This window comes from Hemitrygon akajei, chromosome 14, assembly GCF_048418815.1.
Source record: "Hemitrygon akajei chromosome 14, sHemAka1.3, whole genome shotgun sequence".
Lineage (NCBI taxonomy): Eukaryota > Metazoa > Chordata > Chondrichthyes > Myliobatiformes > Dasyatidae > Hemitrygon > Hemitrygon akajei.
In genome coordinates, this window is record NC_133137.1 from 82,293,825 (window position 1) to 82,314,131 (window position 20,307).

Consider the following 20,307-nt stretch of genomic DNA (forward strand, 5'->3'; position numbering starts at 1 on the left):
GGGAAAGTGGGAGGAGTGTGTGTGGGTGATGGACAGATGGAGACAGTGGGAGGAGTGTATGGGTGATGGACAAATGGGGAGAGTGGAAGAGGAGTGAAACTGAGGGGCTGGGGTGGCTGTGGGAGGAACAGTTTCCCTCACAGATGCTGCCTTTCTCATGAAGTTCCTCCAACTTTATTTTTACTGCTCCAAATTCCAGAGTCTCTCAGCACTCTGGAAATTAGTGGGACAGATTTGTAGAGATATCACATACTGCTACAAGAAACATAAGGCTATTATCGTTGTTATGTTAACTTTTCAGATATTGAATGGGACTTCCATACTGTGAAAGGACTAGATGGAGAGAGTTTGTTAAATTTGTTCAGGAAAGTTTCCTTAATCAGAATGTAGAGGTTCCAATGAGAGAGTAGGCGATACTTGATCTGCTATTAGGGAATGAGAAAGGACAGATGACAAAAGTTTGTGTAGGGGAACACTTTGCCATTAATTCTGAAGTAAATATAGAGAAAGATAGGGACGGTCCGCAGGTTGAGATTCTAATTTAGGGAGCGGCCAATTTTGGTGGTATCAAAAAGGATTTAGCAAGTGAGGATTGGGACAGGCTGTTTTTTTGGCAAAGCTGTACTTAGTAAGTGGGAGGTCATCAAAAGAGAAATTTTGAGAGGTCAAATCTTGTATGCACCTGTCAGAATAAAAGGTAAAGATTACAGTTTTAGGGAACCTTGGTTTTCAAGAGATATTGAGGCCCTGGTAAGGAAAAGAAATAAGTACATTGCAGGTACAGGCAGGTAGGAACAAATGAGGTGCTTATGGAGTATAAAAATGCAGGAGAACACCAAAGAAAAAAATCAAGAAGGCACAAGGTTGCCCTATCAGACGAGGTGAAGGAAAATCCTAAGGGATTCTACAGATATGTTAAGAGCAAAAGGATTGCAAGGGACAAAACTGGTCCTCCGGAATATCAGAATGGTAATCCATGTTCAGTGTCTAACATGATGGAGAAGATCTTAAAAGGATTTTTGCATCTGTATTTACTCAGGGGCTGGACACAGAGTCTATAAAAATGAAGCAAGGCAGCATTGACTATACAGATTACAGAAGAGGAAATTTGCTGTCTTGAGGCAAATAAATCTCTAGGGCCTCACAAGGTGGTGGGACTCTGTGGGAGGCAAATGTAGAAATTACAGGGACCCTAGCAAAAATATATAAATCATCCTCAGTGACGGATGAAGTACCAGAAGCCTGGAGGATAGCCAATGATGTTCCATCTTTTAAGAAAGGCTCTTATAGAAAACCAAGAAATTATAGGCTGGTGAGCCTGACATCAGTAATGGGAAAGTTATTGGAAGGTATCCGAAAGGGAGGAAATATACAGTCCCTGTACAAATTATTCACCCTCTTGGAAGTTTTCATGTCTTATTGTTTTACAGTATTGAATCACAATGGATTTGACTTGGCTTTTTTGACACTGATCAACAGAAAAAGACTCTTTCGTGTCAAAGCAAAAACAGATCTCTACAAAGTGATCTAAATTAATTACAGATATAAAACACAAAATAATTGATTGCAAAAGTATTCACCCTCTATTAATGTGACACGCCAAGTCATCACGGGTGCAGCCAATTGGTTTTAGAAGTCATATAATTAGTTAAATGGAAATCTGTTTTTGGAGACCTGTGTGCAGACAAGGTGCTTCAATTGACTGTAGTAAAAATACACCTGTATCAGGAAGGTCCAACTGCTGGTGAGTCAGTATCCTGGCAAAAACTACACCATGAAGACAACAGAACACTCTAAGCAATTCTGCAAAAAGGTTATTGAAAAGCACAAGTCAGAAAGTAGGTACAATAAAATTTCCAAGTCACTGAATATCACTTGGAGTACAGTTAATTCAATCATCAAGAAATGGAAAGAATATGGCATAGCTGTAAATCTGCCTGGAGGAGACCATCCTCAGGGAGGCCACCAATAAACCAATGACAGCTCTGGAGGAGTTACAAGCTTCAGTGGCTGAAATGAGAGAGACTGTGCATACAACAACTGTTGCCCGGGTGTTTCACCAGTTGCATCTTTATGCGAGAGTGACAAAGAGGAAGTCACTGTTGAGAAAAAAACTCACATGAAATCTTGGCTAGAGTTTGCCAGAAAGCATGTGAGAGACTCTGAAATCAGTTGGAAGAGGGCTCTGTGGTCTGATGAAACCAAAATTGAACTTATTGGCCATCAGACTAAGCGCTATGTTTGGCGTAAGCCCGAATTGTCTTTCTGGAAAACAAATTTTCTCCCAAGTCACAGTTCTCTTGCAGACTGCATTGGGTTTTCCTCCAGGATTTCCCTGAATTTTTCTGCATTCATTTTACCCTCTATCTTCACAAGCTTCCAGAGCCTACCACAGTGAAGCATCCCCACAGCATGATGCAGCCACCACCGTGCTTCACATGTGCTTTTGATGATGTGTGGTGTTTGGCTTACGCCAAACATAGCGCTTAGTCTGATGGCCAAAAAGTTCAATTTTGGTTTCATTTTGGTGGAATAACCTGGCTCTTAACAGTTTCCACCAAACATTTTTCAGCAAATGTGCTCTAAGTTTTAACAGTGAAAAGAGACAAAAGATTAAAATTAAATCTCTCTGCAAATCAAACAATGGGTCTCCAGGGAGCTTTGAGGAATTATTTTTCTTCCTTTTCTGTTCATGGAGAATGAACTCCCTCCATTCTAGACATTACCATTCAGGATTAGGAGTGTCAGACCCCATCCTTTCATAATGAGGGTTCTCCTATTAGGGGGAGGGAGATTGATGTTCCTGGAGAATTAAGTGTGTCAGACCCATCCTTTCACACTGAGGGGTCTGCCATTGAGGGGGGAATCAGCCTCATCCCAACAGGTCATTCAGTGCCCCGCAGGGAAACAAAACCTTCACGGCATACCCCATACTTATATGCCACTCTCAACCCTGCTACCATTCCCTGATACTAATGCCCTCTTCATCACCTCCAGCTAGCTATATTTCAGCCACAGGAAAAGGACAGAATTCGCAGTGGACTTCCTATCTCCTGGGAGATCCCCATGGTGTAGCTTTGCACTGCATCCCCTTTCCTCAGCTCACTGTGTCTGGGCCGTGTAGAGACACTTCTTGTCACAGTCCTCTTCTTTTTCTGTTTCAGATCCACTGGCCTGGGACAGAGAGTCAGATGGACAGCTGTCGGCTGAAGGGCAGAGATCCACTGGTATGTGTCCGCTGTCTGAGTTTAGCATTGAAGTGTGAGCGCATTGAAAATCAGCAGTAGTCAGAACTAGTGAGGAGTCTACTGGGTGCGGTCTGTTTGGGACAGGTTGGAGAAGCTGAGCGTGAAACAACGACCTCCGTACCCACATTTTCTCTCTCAGACCAAGTTTAAACATTGGAAGCCCGCTGAAAAGTCGCAGAACTGGTCTGCTTCAGTGCAGATGTGACAGGGCAGATAATCACTGAAGGGAGACCCACACGTCAGCAATGCAACCGACACACAACAGCCTCACTGTTGTAGAGAGGTCTCTGCCTTGCGGCTTTCAACATTGAACGTAGAACAGCACAGAAGCAGGTTCGACTGCCCACAATGCCTGTGTGCCATGCATGATACTGAATCAGATTAAATCATTTCTGCCCACACGATGTCCATATCCTTCGTCTCCCTGCACACTCATGTCTAACAGCCTCTGTTGTACCTGCCTCCTCCACCACTGCAGGCTGCACATTCCAGGCACCCCACCCACTGTACTCTGTGTATTAAAAAAAAACTTGCCCCACACATCTCCTCTCTCACCCTCTCACGCCTGAAAGCTGTACACTCTTGTGTTTGATATTTCTCTCCTGGGAAAAAGACTCTTGCCTTTCTACACCATCTATGCCTCACAGTATTTATGAACATCTATCAGGGTTAAGCTGATAAGTTCCTATCTACATACAGTCTCTGTTTTAGAAACTCAATGCAGACATTTGGTACTCTGTGCTCAGCTCAGCACAATCCTTCCGAACTACGTATGGATATTAGCACAAAAAGCAGGAGAAGAATATTCAGCCCCTAGCCTGTTATTTTTTTCCTTAAGATCTACCCAAGTTCCATTTCCCTTTATGATCTCCACACCACTCGATTCTTCAATATTCAGAAGCTTTTTGAACTCTGTCTGAAGTAAACTCAATCACAGAGTCTCTGCTGCCTCCAGGATAGAGAATCCCACCGCTCTCTGAGTAAAGAAACCTTGCTTCATCTCAGTGCGGAACAGACAGCCTCGCATCTTGGCCCTTGGTTCTGAGCATCTCGTTTAGGGGAAATATCATCCATTGCCCATGATTCCAGGCAGTCAAGCCCTGTAAGAATTTTGTATGTTTCGCTGAGACTTCCTCTCATCCTTCTAAACACTAAAAGACACAGAGTTAGTCTACACCAGGGTTTCCCAACCTGGGGTTTATGGACTCCTTGTTTAATGGTATTGGTCAATGACATTAAAAAAGGTTGGGAATCCCAGGTCTACACAGCCTCCCCTAGGTAAGTTTGCTATCCCCAGCCCAGTCTCGTCAACCTTTGCTGCATACCTTTTCTTGTATGTCCCTTCTTGGGAAGGGAGGCTAAAACTCTCCAGCAGCCAACCCAAGGAGTTTGCAATTGCCGCAAGTATTTTTAAGAAGGTAACTTGGAAAATAGATGAAGGGTTATGAGAATGTTGCCAAGAATTGAGGGACTGAGTTACAGATAAAGGATGAGAAGGTTGGAACACATTTCATAAGTGTAGGAGACTGAGGTGTAACCGTATAGTGGTACATAAAATCACAAAGGGGCATCAATGGGGTGAATGCACAAAGTATTTTTCCAGGTTTGGAGAATCAAAAACTAGAGGGCATAGGTGATGGGCATTTTTTTAAATCCCAGTGGGTAGTCAGTAAATGGAATTGAACTGTCAGAGGAAGTGGTTGAGGCAGGTACATGGATAGATACATGGATAAGAAAGGTTTAGAGAGATACATACTGTACAAACCAAATGCAGGCAAATAGGACTAGCTTGGATAGAAACCTTGGTTAGCATGAGCCAGCTGGGTCAAAGGCTGTTCCCACGTTGTGTGATTCTGTGGCTCTATATGACAAGGTCACACATGGCAGCCTCGTCAACCAGGTTAGGGCACAAAGGATCCGAGGTGAACTGGATCCAAAATAGACAGAATGACAAGTGGCAGATGGTGGTGGTGGGTGGGTGTCTTTCTGACTGGAGCTCTGGAATGTGGCACACCATGGAGATCAGTATGGGTCCTTTGATTGCAATGTATATGTAAATGACTGAGAAGAAAAAGGAAATTTGATGACAATATGGGAATTGGTGGAGTCGTAGATAGTGAAGACGGCTGTCTAAGTGGGACATAGATCAGCAGAAAGATGGCAAAGTGGTGATGGATGAAATTTAATCCAGACAGGTGTGAGGTGATGCACTTTGGGAGGACAAATTCTGGCAGGAGCTACATAGTAAATGTTAAGGGCCTTCAGGGAGTTGATATACAGAAAGACCATGGCCCCATGAAAGCCATTGAGAAAGATTCTCATGAATCGGTCAACATTAAGCCAAGCATCACCCAGAAATCACTCGTCACTGCAGCATAATAGAGCTTTGACTGGCGGCCAATCCAGATACAGGACATTTGGAGAGGAGGGGACTTCAGATCCACTGGTTCACTGCCCAAGGATAAAAGGCAGGAATGGATCGCAGCCATGCAATAGAGTTTGACCGGTGTTTGGCATTGATTATAGTAGGCAGCCATCAATCCCAGGGGATCATGGGTTTGCGCCTCTGGTGGACTGTGTCCTCTTCAGGGTGCAAGCCTGGATGGGAAGATTTGAAGAACCGGCCATTGCCCATGCAACAGGTTCCCCTCTTCACGTCACCGATGTAGTCCAAGGGAAGGGCAAGTGCCGATACAGCTTGGCACCGGTGTCATCGCAGAGGTTGCCAGAGTGAAGTTGTAAACAACATCAAACTGCCTTAGGGACCCCAGCTCCGGATTTCTTCCTCAGGGTTTACTCCCAAAGCATTTTCCATGGGTGGGTATGGCCGCAAGGCAGCGGAGGTTTAAAATTAGAGTTTTCCTTCTCTTAGGTGGGCTGCTGTCCAAGGCTGACGAGCCCCACCTGCCCAAAGCAACTGGTTTTGAGGCGCTAGCAGTCCTTTCTCTTGTCAGTAGAAACTGTTCCACCAGGCTAGTAGCTAACCCAAACGTGAAGGCCAAGAGTTGGACTAGGTTGTTAAAGGCTGTTAGAGACACAATTTATAGGTAGTGGGAGCTTATCTCCACTACCACTCCTGGCTATAACAACCTCAGAAACCTGGGAATGATTAGCAAGAACAAATTAAAATAAGGCAGGGGCAAACGCAGCTTCCATCATCACAGCAGCCTTCATCTGAGAGGCTATAGTCAGAGAGGTGGTCTTAAGGCTTTAGCTTTTCTACTCTTCCACAAAGAGAGTCTTCAAACAGGGAAATCTAGGGAAAGAAAAGCTCAAGTATTTTTTTCCTTCTTTTCTTTAAGCTAGTGAGGCCAGAAGTAGGAAGATTGTACAGTTTAATACTTGGTGAAAGAGTTGGTGTGGGAGGGGGGGCATAAGATTTTTGGATGATGGGGCTCTCTTCCATTGAAGGTGAGACCTGCACAGAAGGAACGGTTTGTACAAATATCCTAGTGGGAAGATTTGTTAATGCTGCATGATGGGGTTTAATCTAGAGCTGCAGTGTTGCAAAATCAAGAAGGGTGAATACAGGACTGAAGGTGTTGTATCTGAAAGCACACAGTATACAAAATAAGATAGATGAGCTTGTAGAACAGTTACAGATTGGCAGGTACGATGTTGAAGGCTTCACTGAATCATGGCTGAAAGATTATCGCTGGGAGCTTAATGCCCAAGGATACACACTGTATTGAAAGGACAGGCAGTAAGGCAGACAGGGCGGCATTGCTCTGTTGGTAAAGAATGAAATCAAATCATTGGAAAGAGGTGACATAGGGTCGCAAGGTGTTGAATCATTGTGGATAGAGCTAAGGAACTGCAAGGGTAAAAAGACCTTGATGGGAGTTGTATACAGACCCCCAAACAGAAGGATGTGGTCTGCAAATTACAATGAGAGGTAGAAAATACATTCCGGAAGGGCAATGTTACAATAGTCATGGGGGATTTCAATATGCAGGTAGATTGGGAAAAATCATTTTGGTGCTGGCTTACAGGAGGAGGAATTTCCAGGGTGCCTATGAGGACTTTTAGAGCAGCTCATGGTAGAGCCCACTACGGAATCAGTTATTCTGGATTAGGTGTGGTGCACTGACCCAAAAATGATTAGGGAGCTTAAGGTAAAAGAACCTTTTGGGGCAAGTGATCACAATATGATCAAATTCATCCTGAAATTTGAGAAAGAGTAGTTAGGATCAGATGTATCAGTGATACAGTGGAGTAAAGGAAATTACAGAGGCATGAGAGGGGAGTTGGCCAGAATTGATTGGAAAAGAACACTGGCAGGCTAGCAATTCTAGAAGCAATTTCTGGAATTTCTAGAAGCAATTCAGAAGGTACAGGATATATACTTCCCAGAACGGAAGAAGTATTTTAAATTTTGCTCTTTCAGTAATTATGCAGAAAGTTTGAAGTTAATAACTCATCAGGGGTGACTGATAGGTTCATGGCCTAAGGTAGAAGGAGATGAGTTACTAACTTCAAACTTCCTGCCTATTCACTCAGAGTTGACCTGCATGGGCATGTAACGAGAGCTGTATAACTCATCTCCTTCTACTTTAGGCCACGAACTTATCAATCAGCCCTGCTGTGGACACTTTCTGGAGGTCCAAGATCCATATGCTCCACGACCGCTGGACTAAGTGTTCAAATGTAGGAGGGGACTATGTTGAAAAATAAATGTGCTAGCTTTTCTAAAATTGACTCCTTCTACCTTAGGCCACAAACATATCAATCTCCCCTCGTAATTTAGGTGATGGAATTGATGACTTTGTTGCAATGTTTGCAGTCAATAAGCAGATAGATAGAGGGGCAGGTAATTTTGAGGAAGTAGAGAGGCTACAGAAGGACTTAGACAGATTAGAATAGGCAAAGAAGTGGCAGATGGAATACAGTGTTGGGAAGTGTATGGTCAAGCACATTGGTAGAAGAAATGGAAGATTTGACTATTTTCTAAATAGAGAAAAAATACAAAAAATTCAAGGTGCAAAGGAACTTTGGAGTCCTTGTGTGGGGTTCCCTAAAAGTTAATTTGCTGGTTGAGTCTGTGGTGATGAAGGCGAATGCGATGTTAACATTCATTTCAAGAGGATTAGATGTAACGTTGAAACATAATAAAGCACTGGTAGGGCCTCATGGAGTACTGTGAGCAGTTTTGAGCCCCTTATCTTAGAAAGGATGTGCTGAAACTAGAGAGGGTTCAAAGGAGGTTCATGAAAATGATTCCAGGATTGAATGCCTTGTCATATGAAGAATGCTTGAAGAGTGTTTGATGGCTCTGGGCCTGTATCCACTGGAATTCAGAAGAATGAAGGGTGACCTCATTGAAACCTATCGAATGGTGAAAGGCCTTTGTAGAGTGGATGTGGGGAGGATGTTTCCTATGGTGGGAGAGTCTAAGACCAGAGGACACAGCCTCTGAATAGAGGGGCATCCTTTCAGGACGGAGATGAGGAGGAATTTCTCTAGCCAAAAAGCAGTGAATCTGTGGAATTCTTTGCCACAGGTTGCTGTGGAGGCCAAGTCTTTAGGTATATTTAAGGCAGAGGTTGATAGATTCTTCATTGATCAGGGCATGAATGGATACGGGGAGAAGGCAGGAGGTTGGGGCTGAGAGGAAAATTGGATCAGCCATGATGAAATGGCGGAGCAGACACGATGGGCCAAATGGCCTAATTCTGCTCCTGTATCTTATGGTCAAAAGAGAAAACTCGTAAGTGAATCTTCAGCTTATTATCCATACTGTTATCGCTATTGTTATGTATCTGAAAGTTAACATCATTCTTTGTCCTTCCCACAGTCTGAATGTGCAAACTTTGTTCGTGTTCTCCATTCCTACAATCGCTCTCACCTGCTGGCCTGTGGTACTGGAGCCTTTGATCCTGCCTGTTCCTACATCAGAGTGGGGCGGTGGAGAGAGGTGAGTGGGCAGTGAGGATTGGCTTGGAAGCCTAGCTGGCTGTACAATGTGAGTTTTGATTTACAGTACATCATATCCAAACATCACTTCCCTAGCCCGAACCATGTTATTAAAGGCAGTGCTGACTGATATTTCTCACTGGAGCCAGACAGTAAAGAGGTTTATAATCTCACAGAATTTTCAGGTTAGATTTTGATTAAATTTACTGTTGTGCATTTTTAAAGTAATACTATCTAACAGGGATATACCAGCTGTCAGAGAGAAATATGTTAAAGAAACAGTTTTAGTGCTGAAACTGAATTTATGATGAGGGACAATGGGATTTTAATGCTGCTCAAAACCATTAATAACTTTAGGGTGGTGAAATAATGTTTATGTAGTAGAACCTGGCAACATAATTTCAGAGTTTGTGTCCTTAGTTGTTGATATTGGAGAGGAATTACTGGCAAACCCAGATTTTTACAAACACTGACAACTCCTTGAGAGATCATTGGTCAGGCCAGACTTAGAGTATTGTGTGCTGTTGTGGCTGGCATACTATAGCAAGGATGTGATTAAGGTAGAGAGGGTGGAGGAAAGATTCACAGGAATGTTGAGAAAACCAAACTGCTGGAGGAATTGGTGGCTCAGGCAACATCTGTGGAGAGAAATTGATATCCTGGGTTGATAACCTGCATCATGATTGTCTTTTTACTCCCCTAGAATGTTGCCTGAAATGGAAGGGTTGAGTTTTAAGGAGAGATGGGGTAGGCTGACATTTTTCCCTGGAGTACAGGGGGCTGAGGGGTGACTTTGTAAAGGTTTATAAAATCATGAGAGGCATAGATACAACAGGCGGTAAGTATTTTCCCCAGGGTAGGGGAATCTGATACTAGAGAGCAGAAGAATAAGTTGAGAGGGGAAAGATTTAAAGGGGATCTGAAATGCAACTTTTTCAACAGATAAGTTGGTAGGTAAGTAGTGTTGGCCAGAAAGAACTACAAACCAGTGAACAGGATTGAGGCAAGGGTGTTAGAAACAGACAAAAAGGAGTCTTTGTTCTTATATGTTGTTGCAGGAATGGGGGTAGCCATTTTGTGAGTGTGTTCTTGCAGCTGCCATTTTGTGAACTGCTTGGAGAAATGGTTCTTGCTCAGGGATAACTTAATCAGTGCAACTGAGCATGACGTATTGAGTTTTCTACTGAGACCATTTTCATGAGAGAAGCTCTTTATCATGGAAAATGCAGGCTTGCAGAAGGAACAGCCTGTTATCTGGTCTTCTGAGACCAGTGTTTGGCTGACCAGGTTGAACTTATTTGAACCAGTCTGAGTTGGACAGAACAAAAAGAATTACCTAAGGTACAAGGGTGAAGGAAGAACCATAAAGCAATATTTTTGGTAATCTTGGGCTACAACCAATGAGAATACGACACAGGTCAGTCAGATGAAATTGAAATTAAGCCAATGAAATTGAAACATAGATTGATCTGATAAGGGAAAAAAATAAGATTGGAGATTTTGGAGCACAGACAGTGATAACTCTTTAGAAGCCAACCATATCAGAAGTGAAGATTACATTGGGATCAAGAAGAACATTTGGCCAATGTAGGCTCTTTTTCATTGGTTCTACCTTTTCTCATCCTTAACTGTTCATGGACAGTCAGGGAAATCTAGTGGGTGTGCACACAGGTGATTGGTTGTGTAAATTCATGTGTTAGTTGTTTGTCGGCAAATATACATCCTCGCTGTGCCTACATGATCATTATTATTGAGGGTTAACTCTGGAGGGTTAATCCTTGTAATAGTGGAACAAACTGGCAGAGGAAGAGGTAGATGTGGGTAAAATTATAATGTTTAGAAAAACACATTTAGACAGCTACCTGGATAGGAAAAGTTTAGAGCAGGGACTCCCCCCCCCCCCCTCCTAAGGTCCACGGGCCCAATGCTTAACACTTAATGGCATTGGTCCATGGCATGAGAAAGGTTGGGAACCCCTGTTTTAGACGGACGTGAGCCAATTGCAGGCAAGTGTGATTAGGGTAGAGAGGCATGCTGGGTTGGCAATAGATAAACTGTCTGACTCTGAGAATGAAGTATAGTTTTCAGCTGCAGGTCCCGCAACTTGGGCAGTCCCTTACACTTACAGGAATGCAACAGCTCCTGAGGAGAAGTTATCTTGGTTACGTACATTTCTGTTTGTTTATTTCTGGTAGCTGGAAGGGATTGATAACACCAACATTTATTGTCCGATAGTCTTTGAGCAGGTGGAAGTGTGCTGCTGTCATCTGCCGCGGTCCTCTCGTAAAGGTGCTCCATGCTGTTGCTGGGAAGAAACCTCTATATTTCGACCCGATGGAGGAGACCAGGAAGGTACTGCCCAACTGTGCAGAGCGCTGCCTGACATGGAAGGGATCCTGCTGGCTGTGGTTTTAACCCACACAAAATGCCGGAGGAACTCAGCAGGTCAGGCAGCATCGATGCAGGGGAATAAACATAAGGTCAAGATGCTCCATGTGGCATGGAAACAGAAGAATTCCGGAGGAACACAGCAGGTCAGGCAGCACCAGGGGATGGAGAAACGGAGTTAATATCTCAGGTCACAGATTCCCTGGTAGAACTGAAAGTTTAAAAAGAAACAGTGTTAAATTGCAGAGGGTGGGGTAGGAGGTTGGATATAACAAAGAGAATATCTCTGATAGGGCATGATGGTGGCAGCTGCTGATGAAAGCATCTGATTAAGTTGAAGACAGATTTACGTTAACACTGTGAGCTACGGGGGCGTTGGTCAGATGAGTCCAGCTGGTGAGGCAATGCAAGTGAACAGAGTCACTGGACAGTTCTCACAGGGGGAGCAGCACCAGACCTTGTTCCACACTACCATTCTGTCACACAAACAGGAGATGGTGGGTGTTTATCAGGAGGACATTTGTGTGCCTTCATTAGACCCAATGCCATGAGTCTAGTTAGTCAGTGTGGTCGACCCTCTGACTTGTAACCTTTGTACCATCCCTCAACCCTAGCCCACCCCTCGGTCCACCCTCCTGCCGGGAGACACCCCTCCATCTGTCACTGCCCGGCCTGCGACCGCTATCCAAGACTGGACTCCAGTTACCAGATGTTTGTGAGAAGGACAGTACAAGGTAGCCATGGATGTTTAGTCCCGTTATATCCTTTCTCCGCCTTCTTGTCCCATTAATTACATCTGGTTTGCTTGCATAGCCATTTCAAAGTCAACCCTTGGTGGGTCTGGAGTCCTGACAAGATATGGACGCAGATGTTAGTTACAGCATAGGAACAGTCCCTTAGCCCTGTAATGTTGTGTAAACTAATTAAATCAGTAATCAAATGTCTAATTAAACTAATCACTTCTGACTACATAATGTTCATGACCTTTCAATTCCTGCACTTTCTAAGCTGTTGAAATGCATCCTTCATCTTTCCCTCCACCAAGACCCCAAGCAGTACACTCCAGGCACCTATTCATTTTTTAAAAAGCTTGCTCAGCACTTTCCTCCCCTTAAATACATGCTCTCTCGTATTAGACATTTCAACCCTGACGGAAAAAAGGTTCAGTCTGTCTACTCTACCTGTGCCTTTCATAATCTTATAAACCTCTTTCAGGCCCTCCCTCAACCTCTGCCATGCCAGAGAAAATAACCCAAGTTCGTCCAACCTGTGCCCTCTAATCCGGGCAATATCCTGGTAAATCTCTTCTGCACCCTCTCCAAAGTCTCAAGTTCAAGTTTAATTGTCATTCAACCATACGTGAATACCTACGAATACAGACAAACAAAACAGTGTTACACTGGGGCAACGGTGCAAAACACAGAACCAACAGTCACACACAGCACAAGGCACATGTAGCACATAAGATACCAAGCACATATAAGCTATTAATAAAATACAGTCACAAAAAATATAGTCCAAAACTCTGAGTCCATGAATGTTGCAGCACTCTGCAGTCAAAGACATTACAGCTTGTCTTCTGCTGAGCAAACACTGGAGGGCAGCACCAACTCCAGAGCCTCAACATCCTTCCAGAACCAGAACTGTATACAATACTCCAGATGTGGCATAACGAACATTTCATAAAGCAGCAATATAGCTTCCTGACTTTTGAACTCAGTGCCTCAATTAGTAAAGGCACGTATTCCATATGCCACCTTAACCATCCTATCAACCTGTGCTGCCACCTTCAGAGAGCTATGAACTTGGACACCAAGATTCATCTGTGCATCAACACTGTTAAGGGTCTTGCCATTGACTGTGTACTGACTCTTTACATGTTCCTTAGGAGGAAGATAGTGAATCAAATGGTCTCTCACAGAAACCCAATTGTTTAAGTTCTTCACCAATTTACTTAAACTTCCAGACAAGTGCCAAATTAAAATTCTGTAGTTATGGAGGAGGAATTTGGACGCAGGCCCTGCCCCACATCTGTTTCACTGTTTTAGTCTATTTTTCAGGTGTTGCATGTACTTCTGTGTAATGAGTAAAATAAATTATTTTTTAAGTTTTTGTTTAATTGTCCCGTGTGACCCTGAATGACAATGAGTGGTCCCAATCACACGGACGACCGTGCCATCCCCCCATGGCCTCACCAGCTGTCTAAGACGTTACTGGAGTGCATCTGGCTGTGGTCAATGAACCAACGAGAAGCTGAGGTCAGATTGGAACAGAGAGGCTGGGACACGGGCTGCACGGCAGCACAGCGGGCAGAGCCACTGCCTCACAAAGGCAAAGTCTCTGGTTTGATCCCAGCCTCTGGCACTGTCCATGTGGAGATTGCAGGTTCCCCGGATGCTCCCGTCTCCTGCCACATTCCAAAGGTTGGTGGGTTAACAGACGACTATAAATTGTACTTTGTATGTCTGTGAGGTGTGAACTCTTGGAAGGTTGATTGGAATGTGAAGAAAATGAGGTGGGAATCATGTAGATTAGGGCAAATGGGTGTTTTGTGATTGGCATGGGCTTTAAGGGCTGAAGGGACTGTTACTGTGTTGTGTGACTATGATCTGTCACATTAATTATTTCTCGATCCACAAAGAACAACTGTCCTTATGAGTATTTCCACCACATTCATTCATTTCAGAATTTCAACATCCACGATATTTTGAAGATGATTTATTTTCTAAAGTTAAGATCCTGACAGAAATTCATTCTGTTTCATAAAATGGCAAAGCTCTGAAAGTTTATCTTCCTGACACTAGCTCTCCTATAACTGTAGAACAGAGTGTAGCATACGTTCATACCTCCAGCTTGTCTCTGACGTGGGGAAAACTTGTTAAAAAGTATTTCTCATTGAATGTTCTTCTTGAATGAGTTCCCTGAGTAGGCAGATAGGAGAGTCCAGAGCCAGGCGCGCTGTCTCAAGGTGAAGGTGGCCTGAGATAAGTGGAATTTCTTCTGGAATTGAGAATCTTTAGGATTTTCTACTGGAGTGAGTGGTGAATGTTCTGAGTATATCGGAGGTTGAACTCAATTGATTCTTGGACACTGAGGGAATTAGAGGATATGTGGGCCTGGTGGGAGATGGGGAGGACACAGTAAAAGGAATGGCTATTAAATATAAGAGCAAGTTTAAGGTTCATTTGAAATTTTATTTTTTAAGTGCCTATGTTTTTGCAATCTCTGTTCAAGTCAGCCAAAATAACAATTTTCTGTCTCTTCTGGAGAATGAAGCCTAAGCCATTTTCTGGTGATGTTAGTGGAGTTGATTTGTAAGATATTCCTCAACTACTGCTCAAAGGCTTCCACCAAGAGCAGTACTAGCACAGTACAGGTGCACAGAACCTTCCTCCATTTAGGCAGCCATAGGACACGCACACTCATTGTCTGTCAGTTCAGTGATAGCTGGACTGTTCCCCTGGGAGATTAGCACCTCCCAGTGCCTTTGGTAGAAAACACTCCTCCATGTTCTTCAACATAGAAGAATTCTCCATGTCTATCAGAGATTTGGCACTTCTCCCAATCCTATTTAAGGGATTAAAATTCTATGCTCTCTCTAGAATTGAGTTTGAGGTAGAAGTACTATGAAAATCTTGCTAGTTGTAGCATCTCAGAATATAAACTAATCTTAAATTATACAAGACAGTGCAACAGAGAATGATTGTGAGAGACGAGACGTTAGTATTGTCTTTAGAGTTAAGTCAGTGTTAGTTCAAGGGGGGAGTCATTGCTGAAAGAAGGTCATAGTAGGGAGCTTAACATCAAAGTGTATACTTGGTATCAAAAGGACAGGCAGGAAGGCTTAGGCAGTGGTGTGGCTCTGTTGGTAAGAGATGGAATTACATCTTTAGAAAGAGGTGACATAGGGTCAGAGAATGTCATATCTTTGCGGGTGGAATTAAGAAACTGCAAGGGTGAAAAAGTCATTATGGGAATCACATGTAGGCCTCCAAATAGTACCCATGACGTGGGGTTGGAATTGCATAGGGAGCTGGAAAGGGCATTTAATAAGGGTAAAGTCACAATTGTAATGGGGAACCTCAATATACAAGGGGGTTAGGAAAATCAGGCTGGTATCGGATTGGTATCGGAGGGAAGTTGCTGAATGTCTACAAGATGGCTCTTTAGAGCAGCTTGAGCTCGAGCCTATGGGAAGAAAGGTTGTCTTAGATTGGGTGTTGTGTGATAACTCAGATCTTATTAGGAAGCTGAATGGAAAGGAACCCTTAGGAGGCAGTGATCATAATATGATTGAATTCATACTGCATTTTGAGAGGGAGAAGCATAATTCACATGTATCAGTATCACAATGGAATAAAGGGAATTACAGAGGCATGAGAGAGGAGCTTGCCCAGGTGGATTGGAGGAGGATATTGGCGGGGATAGCAGCAGAGCAGAGAGGACTGAAGTTTCTGGGAATAGTTCACAAAGCGCAAGATAGATATGTCCCACAGAAGAAGTTCTCAAGTAGCAGGCTTAGGCAACTGTGGCTGACGATGGATGTTAGGGACTGCATGAAAGTTAAAGAAAGGGCATATAAGGTAGCAAAAGTGAGTGGGAAGTTGGATGATTGAGAAACTTTCAAAATCCAACAAAAGGCAACTAGAAAAGCTATTAAGGGAAAACTTCAAATATGAGGGCTCACTGGCAGTTACATAAAGAGTAAAAGGATTGATATTGGACCACTGGAAATGATGCTGGCGAGGTAGTAATGGGGGACAAAGCACTGGCAGATGAGCTTAACAGGTACTTGGTTTCAGTCTTTACTGTGGAAGACACTAGCTGTATGCCAGAAGTCCATGAGTGTCAGGGAGCAGAAGTGAATGTCATTGCTATTACAAACAAAACGTGCTAGGCAAGCTGGAAGGTCTTAAGGTGGATAAGTCACCTGGACCAGATGGAATCCCGGAGTCCTGAAAGAGGTTGCTGAAGAGATAACGGATGCATTGGTCATGATCTTTCAAGAATCACTCAATTCTGGCATGGTCCCAGAGGACTGGAAAATTGAAAATGCCGCTCCACTCTATAAGAAAAGAAGGCAAAAGAAAGGAAATTATAGGTCAGTTAGCCTAACCTCAGTGGTTGGGAAAGTGCTGGAGTGAATTATTATGGACAAGGTTTCGTAGTACTTGGAGATAAAATAAGTCAAAGTCAGCATGGTTTCTGGCAAGGGAAATCTTACCTGACAAATCTGTTAGAATTCTTTGAGGAAGTAACAAGCCAGATGGACAATGGAGAGGCAATTGATGTCATTTACTTAGAATTTCAGAAGGCACTTGATAGGGTGCCTCATATGAGGCTGCTTAACAAAATAAAATCCCATGGTATTACAGGAAATACACTGGCATGGATAGAGGAATGGCTGACAGACAAGAGGCAGTGTGTGGGAATAAAAGGAGCCTTTTCTGGTTGGCTGCCAGTGACTAGTGTTGATGCTCATGGGTCAGTATTGGGACCGCTACTTTTCACATTGTTTGTCAATGATATAGATCAAGTCAAGTCAAGTCACTTTTATTGTAATTTCAACCATAACTGCTGGTATAGTACACAGTAAAAACAAAACAACGTTCCTCCAGGACCATGGTGCTACATGAAACAACACAAAACTACATTAGACATCAGACCTACACGGGACTACATAAAGTGCACAAAACAGTGCAAGACAGTACAATAATTAATAAACAAGACAATAGGCACAGTAAAGGGCAAATTACAATATAATAATAAATGATGTAAATGTAAATAATGTAAACAATGTTTTAGCAGGAATTGAGAAAGAAATGAGCAAAAATTGCAAAGGGAGTGTGTGTGTGTGTGTGTGTGTGTGTGTGTGTGTGTGTGTGTGTGTGTGTGTGTGTGTGTGTGTGTGTGTGTGTGTGTGTGTGTGTGTGTGTGTGTGTGTGTGTGTGTGTGTGTGTGTGTGTGTGTTGACGTCAGACTAGAGTCTGGGAATTGAGGATTCTAATAGCTCGGAGGAAGAAACTGTTACACAGTCTGGTATGAGGGATTGTTGGAGGAATAGTGAAATTGTTGCCTTGTGGCCAAGTTTGTGATGATACGAAAGTAGGTGGAGGGGTGGGTAGTGCTGGGGAAGCAATGCAATTGCAGCAGGCCTTAGACTTGGAAGAATGAACAAAAAAAGTGGCAGATGGAAGACGATGTTGGGAAATGTATGATAATGCATTTGGTAAAAGGAACAATAGTGCAGACTGTTATCTAAATGGGGAGAAGGTTCAAACATCAGAGGGGCAAAGGGACTGAGGAGTCCTTGTGCAATACTCCTGGAAGGCTAATTCACAAGTTGAGACTAGTAAAGAAGGCAAAATCAGTCCACCCTTGAATTATTGTCAACAATTTTTGGCCCCATATCTCAGAAAGGATGTGTTGTCATTGGAGAGAGTCCAGAGGAGGTTCACAAGGATGATTCTGAAAATGAAGGAGTTAACATTTGGCAGCTTGGGCTTGTAATCATTGGAATTTAGAAGAATGCAGGGGGATCTCATTGAAACCTACCAAAAGTTGAAAGGACTAGATAGGGTGGATGTGGAGAGGATGTTTCCTTGGGGGGGGGGGGGATTAAGAACTAGAGGGCACAGTCTCAAAAGTGAGGGGTGACTTTTAGAAAAGAAGCAAGGAGAAATTTTTTTAGCCAAGGAGTGGAGAATCTGTGGAAAGTTCTGCCACAGACTGCAGAGGACAGCAAGTCTGTGGGTATATTTAAGATAGATTCCTCATTGGTCGGGGCATCAAGGGATATGGTGAGAGGGCAGGTGTACGTGGTTGAACAGGATATGGGATCAGCCATGGTGAAATGGTGGAGTGGACTCAATGGGCTGAATGGCCTAATTCTGCTCCTATGTCTTATGGTCTTGTGGTCCATAGTGTTCCATTGCCAAGGTAGTGTTGTGCAGGCCAGTTCAGCAACTAAATGGTTGTAGGAAAGCAACAGTTCCCGAACTTGGTGCTGTGGGAATTTAGGCATCTGTACCTCCTGTTTGAAGGTAGCTGTGGGAAGATGGAATGGCCTAGATAGTGGGGATCTTTGATGAAGGATGTTCTCTCCTTAAGGCAGCATCTTGTGTAAATTCTTTTAGTGGTGGGGATGGAGGTTAAATAAGACAAAGGATAAATCTCATAAACTTGCTCCATTTGCTTTCTTAATGTGTTAATATTGCACATCTCTTCAAAAATGGTACATACATGTGAATTTTAAAGTAATTGATGCACTATCAATAACTCTCCGAGACGTGAGGCGAGATATAGGCTTTTATTGGCTGGAAGAAAGAACAAGCAGCAAATGACCACCACACTACATCCTGGAGACTGAGGCCGGGGCTCAGGCTCCAATCGCCTTTATACCGGGGTCCGTGGGAGGAGCCACAGGAGCAGTCAGCGGGGGGGGGGGGGCGTGTCCAGACAGGTATATGTAGTTCACCACAGTAACCCAAAGTGTTATATCAAGTATAACATGAAATAGTAACATATAATTTTGATCCTGTGAGTTATTTTCAGGGACGTGTATCCAAACAGCAGATGCAATGCAAGACACTGTGTAAAAGATGAAATTAGAATTATATGTATCAAGGTTAATAACATAATCATGGGGCTTTAATCTACAGTAAACTGGGAAAACTGCATTAACAATCATTGTGCAGAGGGCAAATTCATGGAGTGGTTATGAGATGTCTTTCCAGATCAGTATCTTGCAAAAACCAACAGGACAGGCTGCATGCTATTATAGATCAGGTATTGAGCAATGAAAAGGAATTAACTACTAATCTGGAAGTTAAGAGAGTTTTAGAGAAGAATGATCACAATAAGATAAACCTTTATGTAAAAATTGAAAATTATATTGTTCAATCGGCAAGCACTAGTGTAAAAGAAAATGGACTGAGTAAAAGAGAACTAGATCTAATATCTGCAAGAGGGGAATTCTAGAACCAATATCCACAGCCGGGAAATTCTAGAACCGGTGCCTGCCATTGAGGGGATTCTAGAACTAGTGCCTGCCATCGAGGGAATTCTAGAACCAATATCTGCCGTTGGGAGAATTCTAGAACCAATATCTGCAGTGGGGAAAATTCTAGAACCTATATTAAGGGATGGTAATAGACACTGAAAACTACTACCAGGATTGGGCAGAGTTAGTGTGTGAAACCTTTAAATGCAAGAGTAAAAGCACATTACAACAATTATACCGAGCCATGGTGAGACTTAGGATCCTCTCCCTCCCTGAGGAAGAGAATTCTAGTGGGAGTTCAGCAAAAGTTCATAAGGTTGAGGATGTGGAATTCGTCCTTTAACAAAGATCAAACAGATTGGGCCTGTAGCAAAGAATGAGAAGCGACCTCCTTGAATACAAATGGGTCTCGACATGGTAGAGGCGGGGAGAATGTGAACAATGTCCAGTAAAGCAAAGAATGGTCTTCACTCAGAGGCTGGTGAGTGCTGGCGTTCTCTACACCAGATGCTGTAGAGGTTTGGCCACTAAGTATATTCTACATAGAGATCGGTACAGTTTCGTCCATTCAGGGAACCGCTGGATATGGAGGAAAACGCTGTGCTGGTGACACAATTGGAACCCTCCGAGCCTACTCAGACACCATCTTCCGAACCCACCACCTCTAGCAGCTTGAAGAATGAGGGCAGCAAAGGCACGGGGAACACCCCAAAGCTGCCCTCCCAGCCACACTTCATCTTGGAAGTATGGTGCTGT

General features: G+C 43.4%; 1 protein-coding gene and 1 long non-coding RNA gene across 2 annotated transcripts in view; one reads left to right on the forward strand and one right to left on the reverse strand.

Moving 5' to 3' along the window:
* The window catches only part of LOC140738737 (semaphorin-3E-like), a 157,564-nt gene that overhangs the window by 64,347 nt on the left and 72,910 nt on the right, over positions 1–20,307 (forward strand). The window contains exons 3-4 of the mRNA XM_073066478.1: positions 3,165–3,227; positions 9,043–9,162. Coding sequence (XP_072922579.1) covers positions 3,165–3,227; positions 9,043–9,162 — 183 coding nt within the window. The remainder of the gene's footprint in view (positions 1–3,164; positions 3,228–9,042; positions 9,163–20,307) is intronic.
* LOC140738739 (uncharacterized) lies at positions 11,326–12,973 on the reverse strand. The gene is made up of 2 exons (XR_012101432.1): positions 12,817–12,973; positions 11,326–12,397 (listed from the first exon to the last, which is right to left on the reverse strand). It is a non-coding gene; the product is annotated as an uncharacterized lncRNA (long non-coding RNA).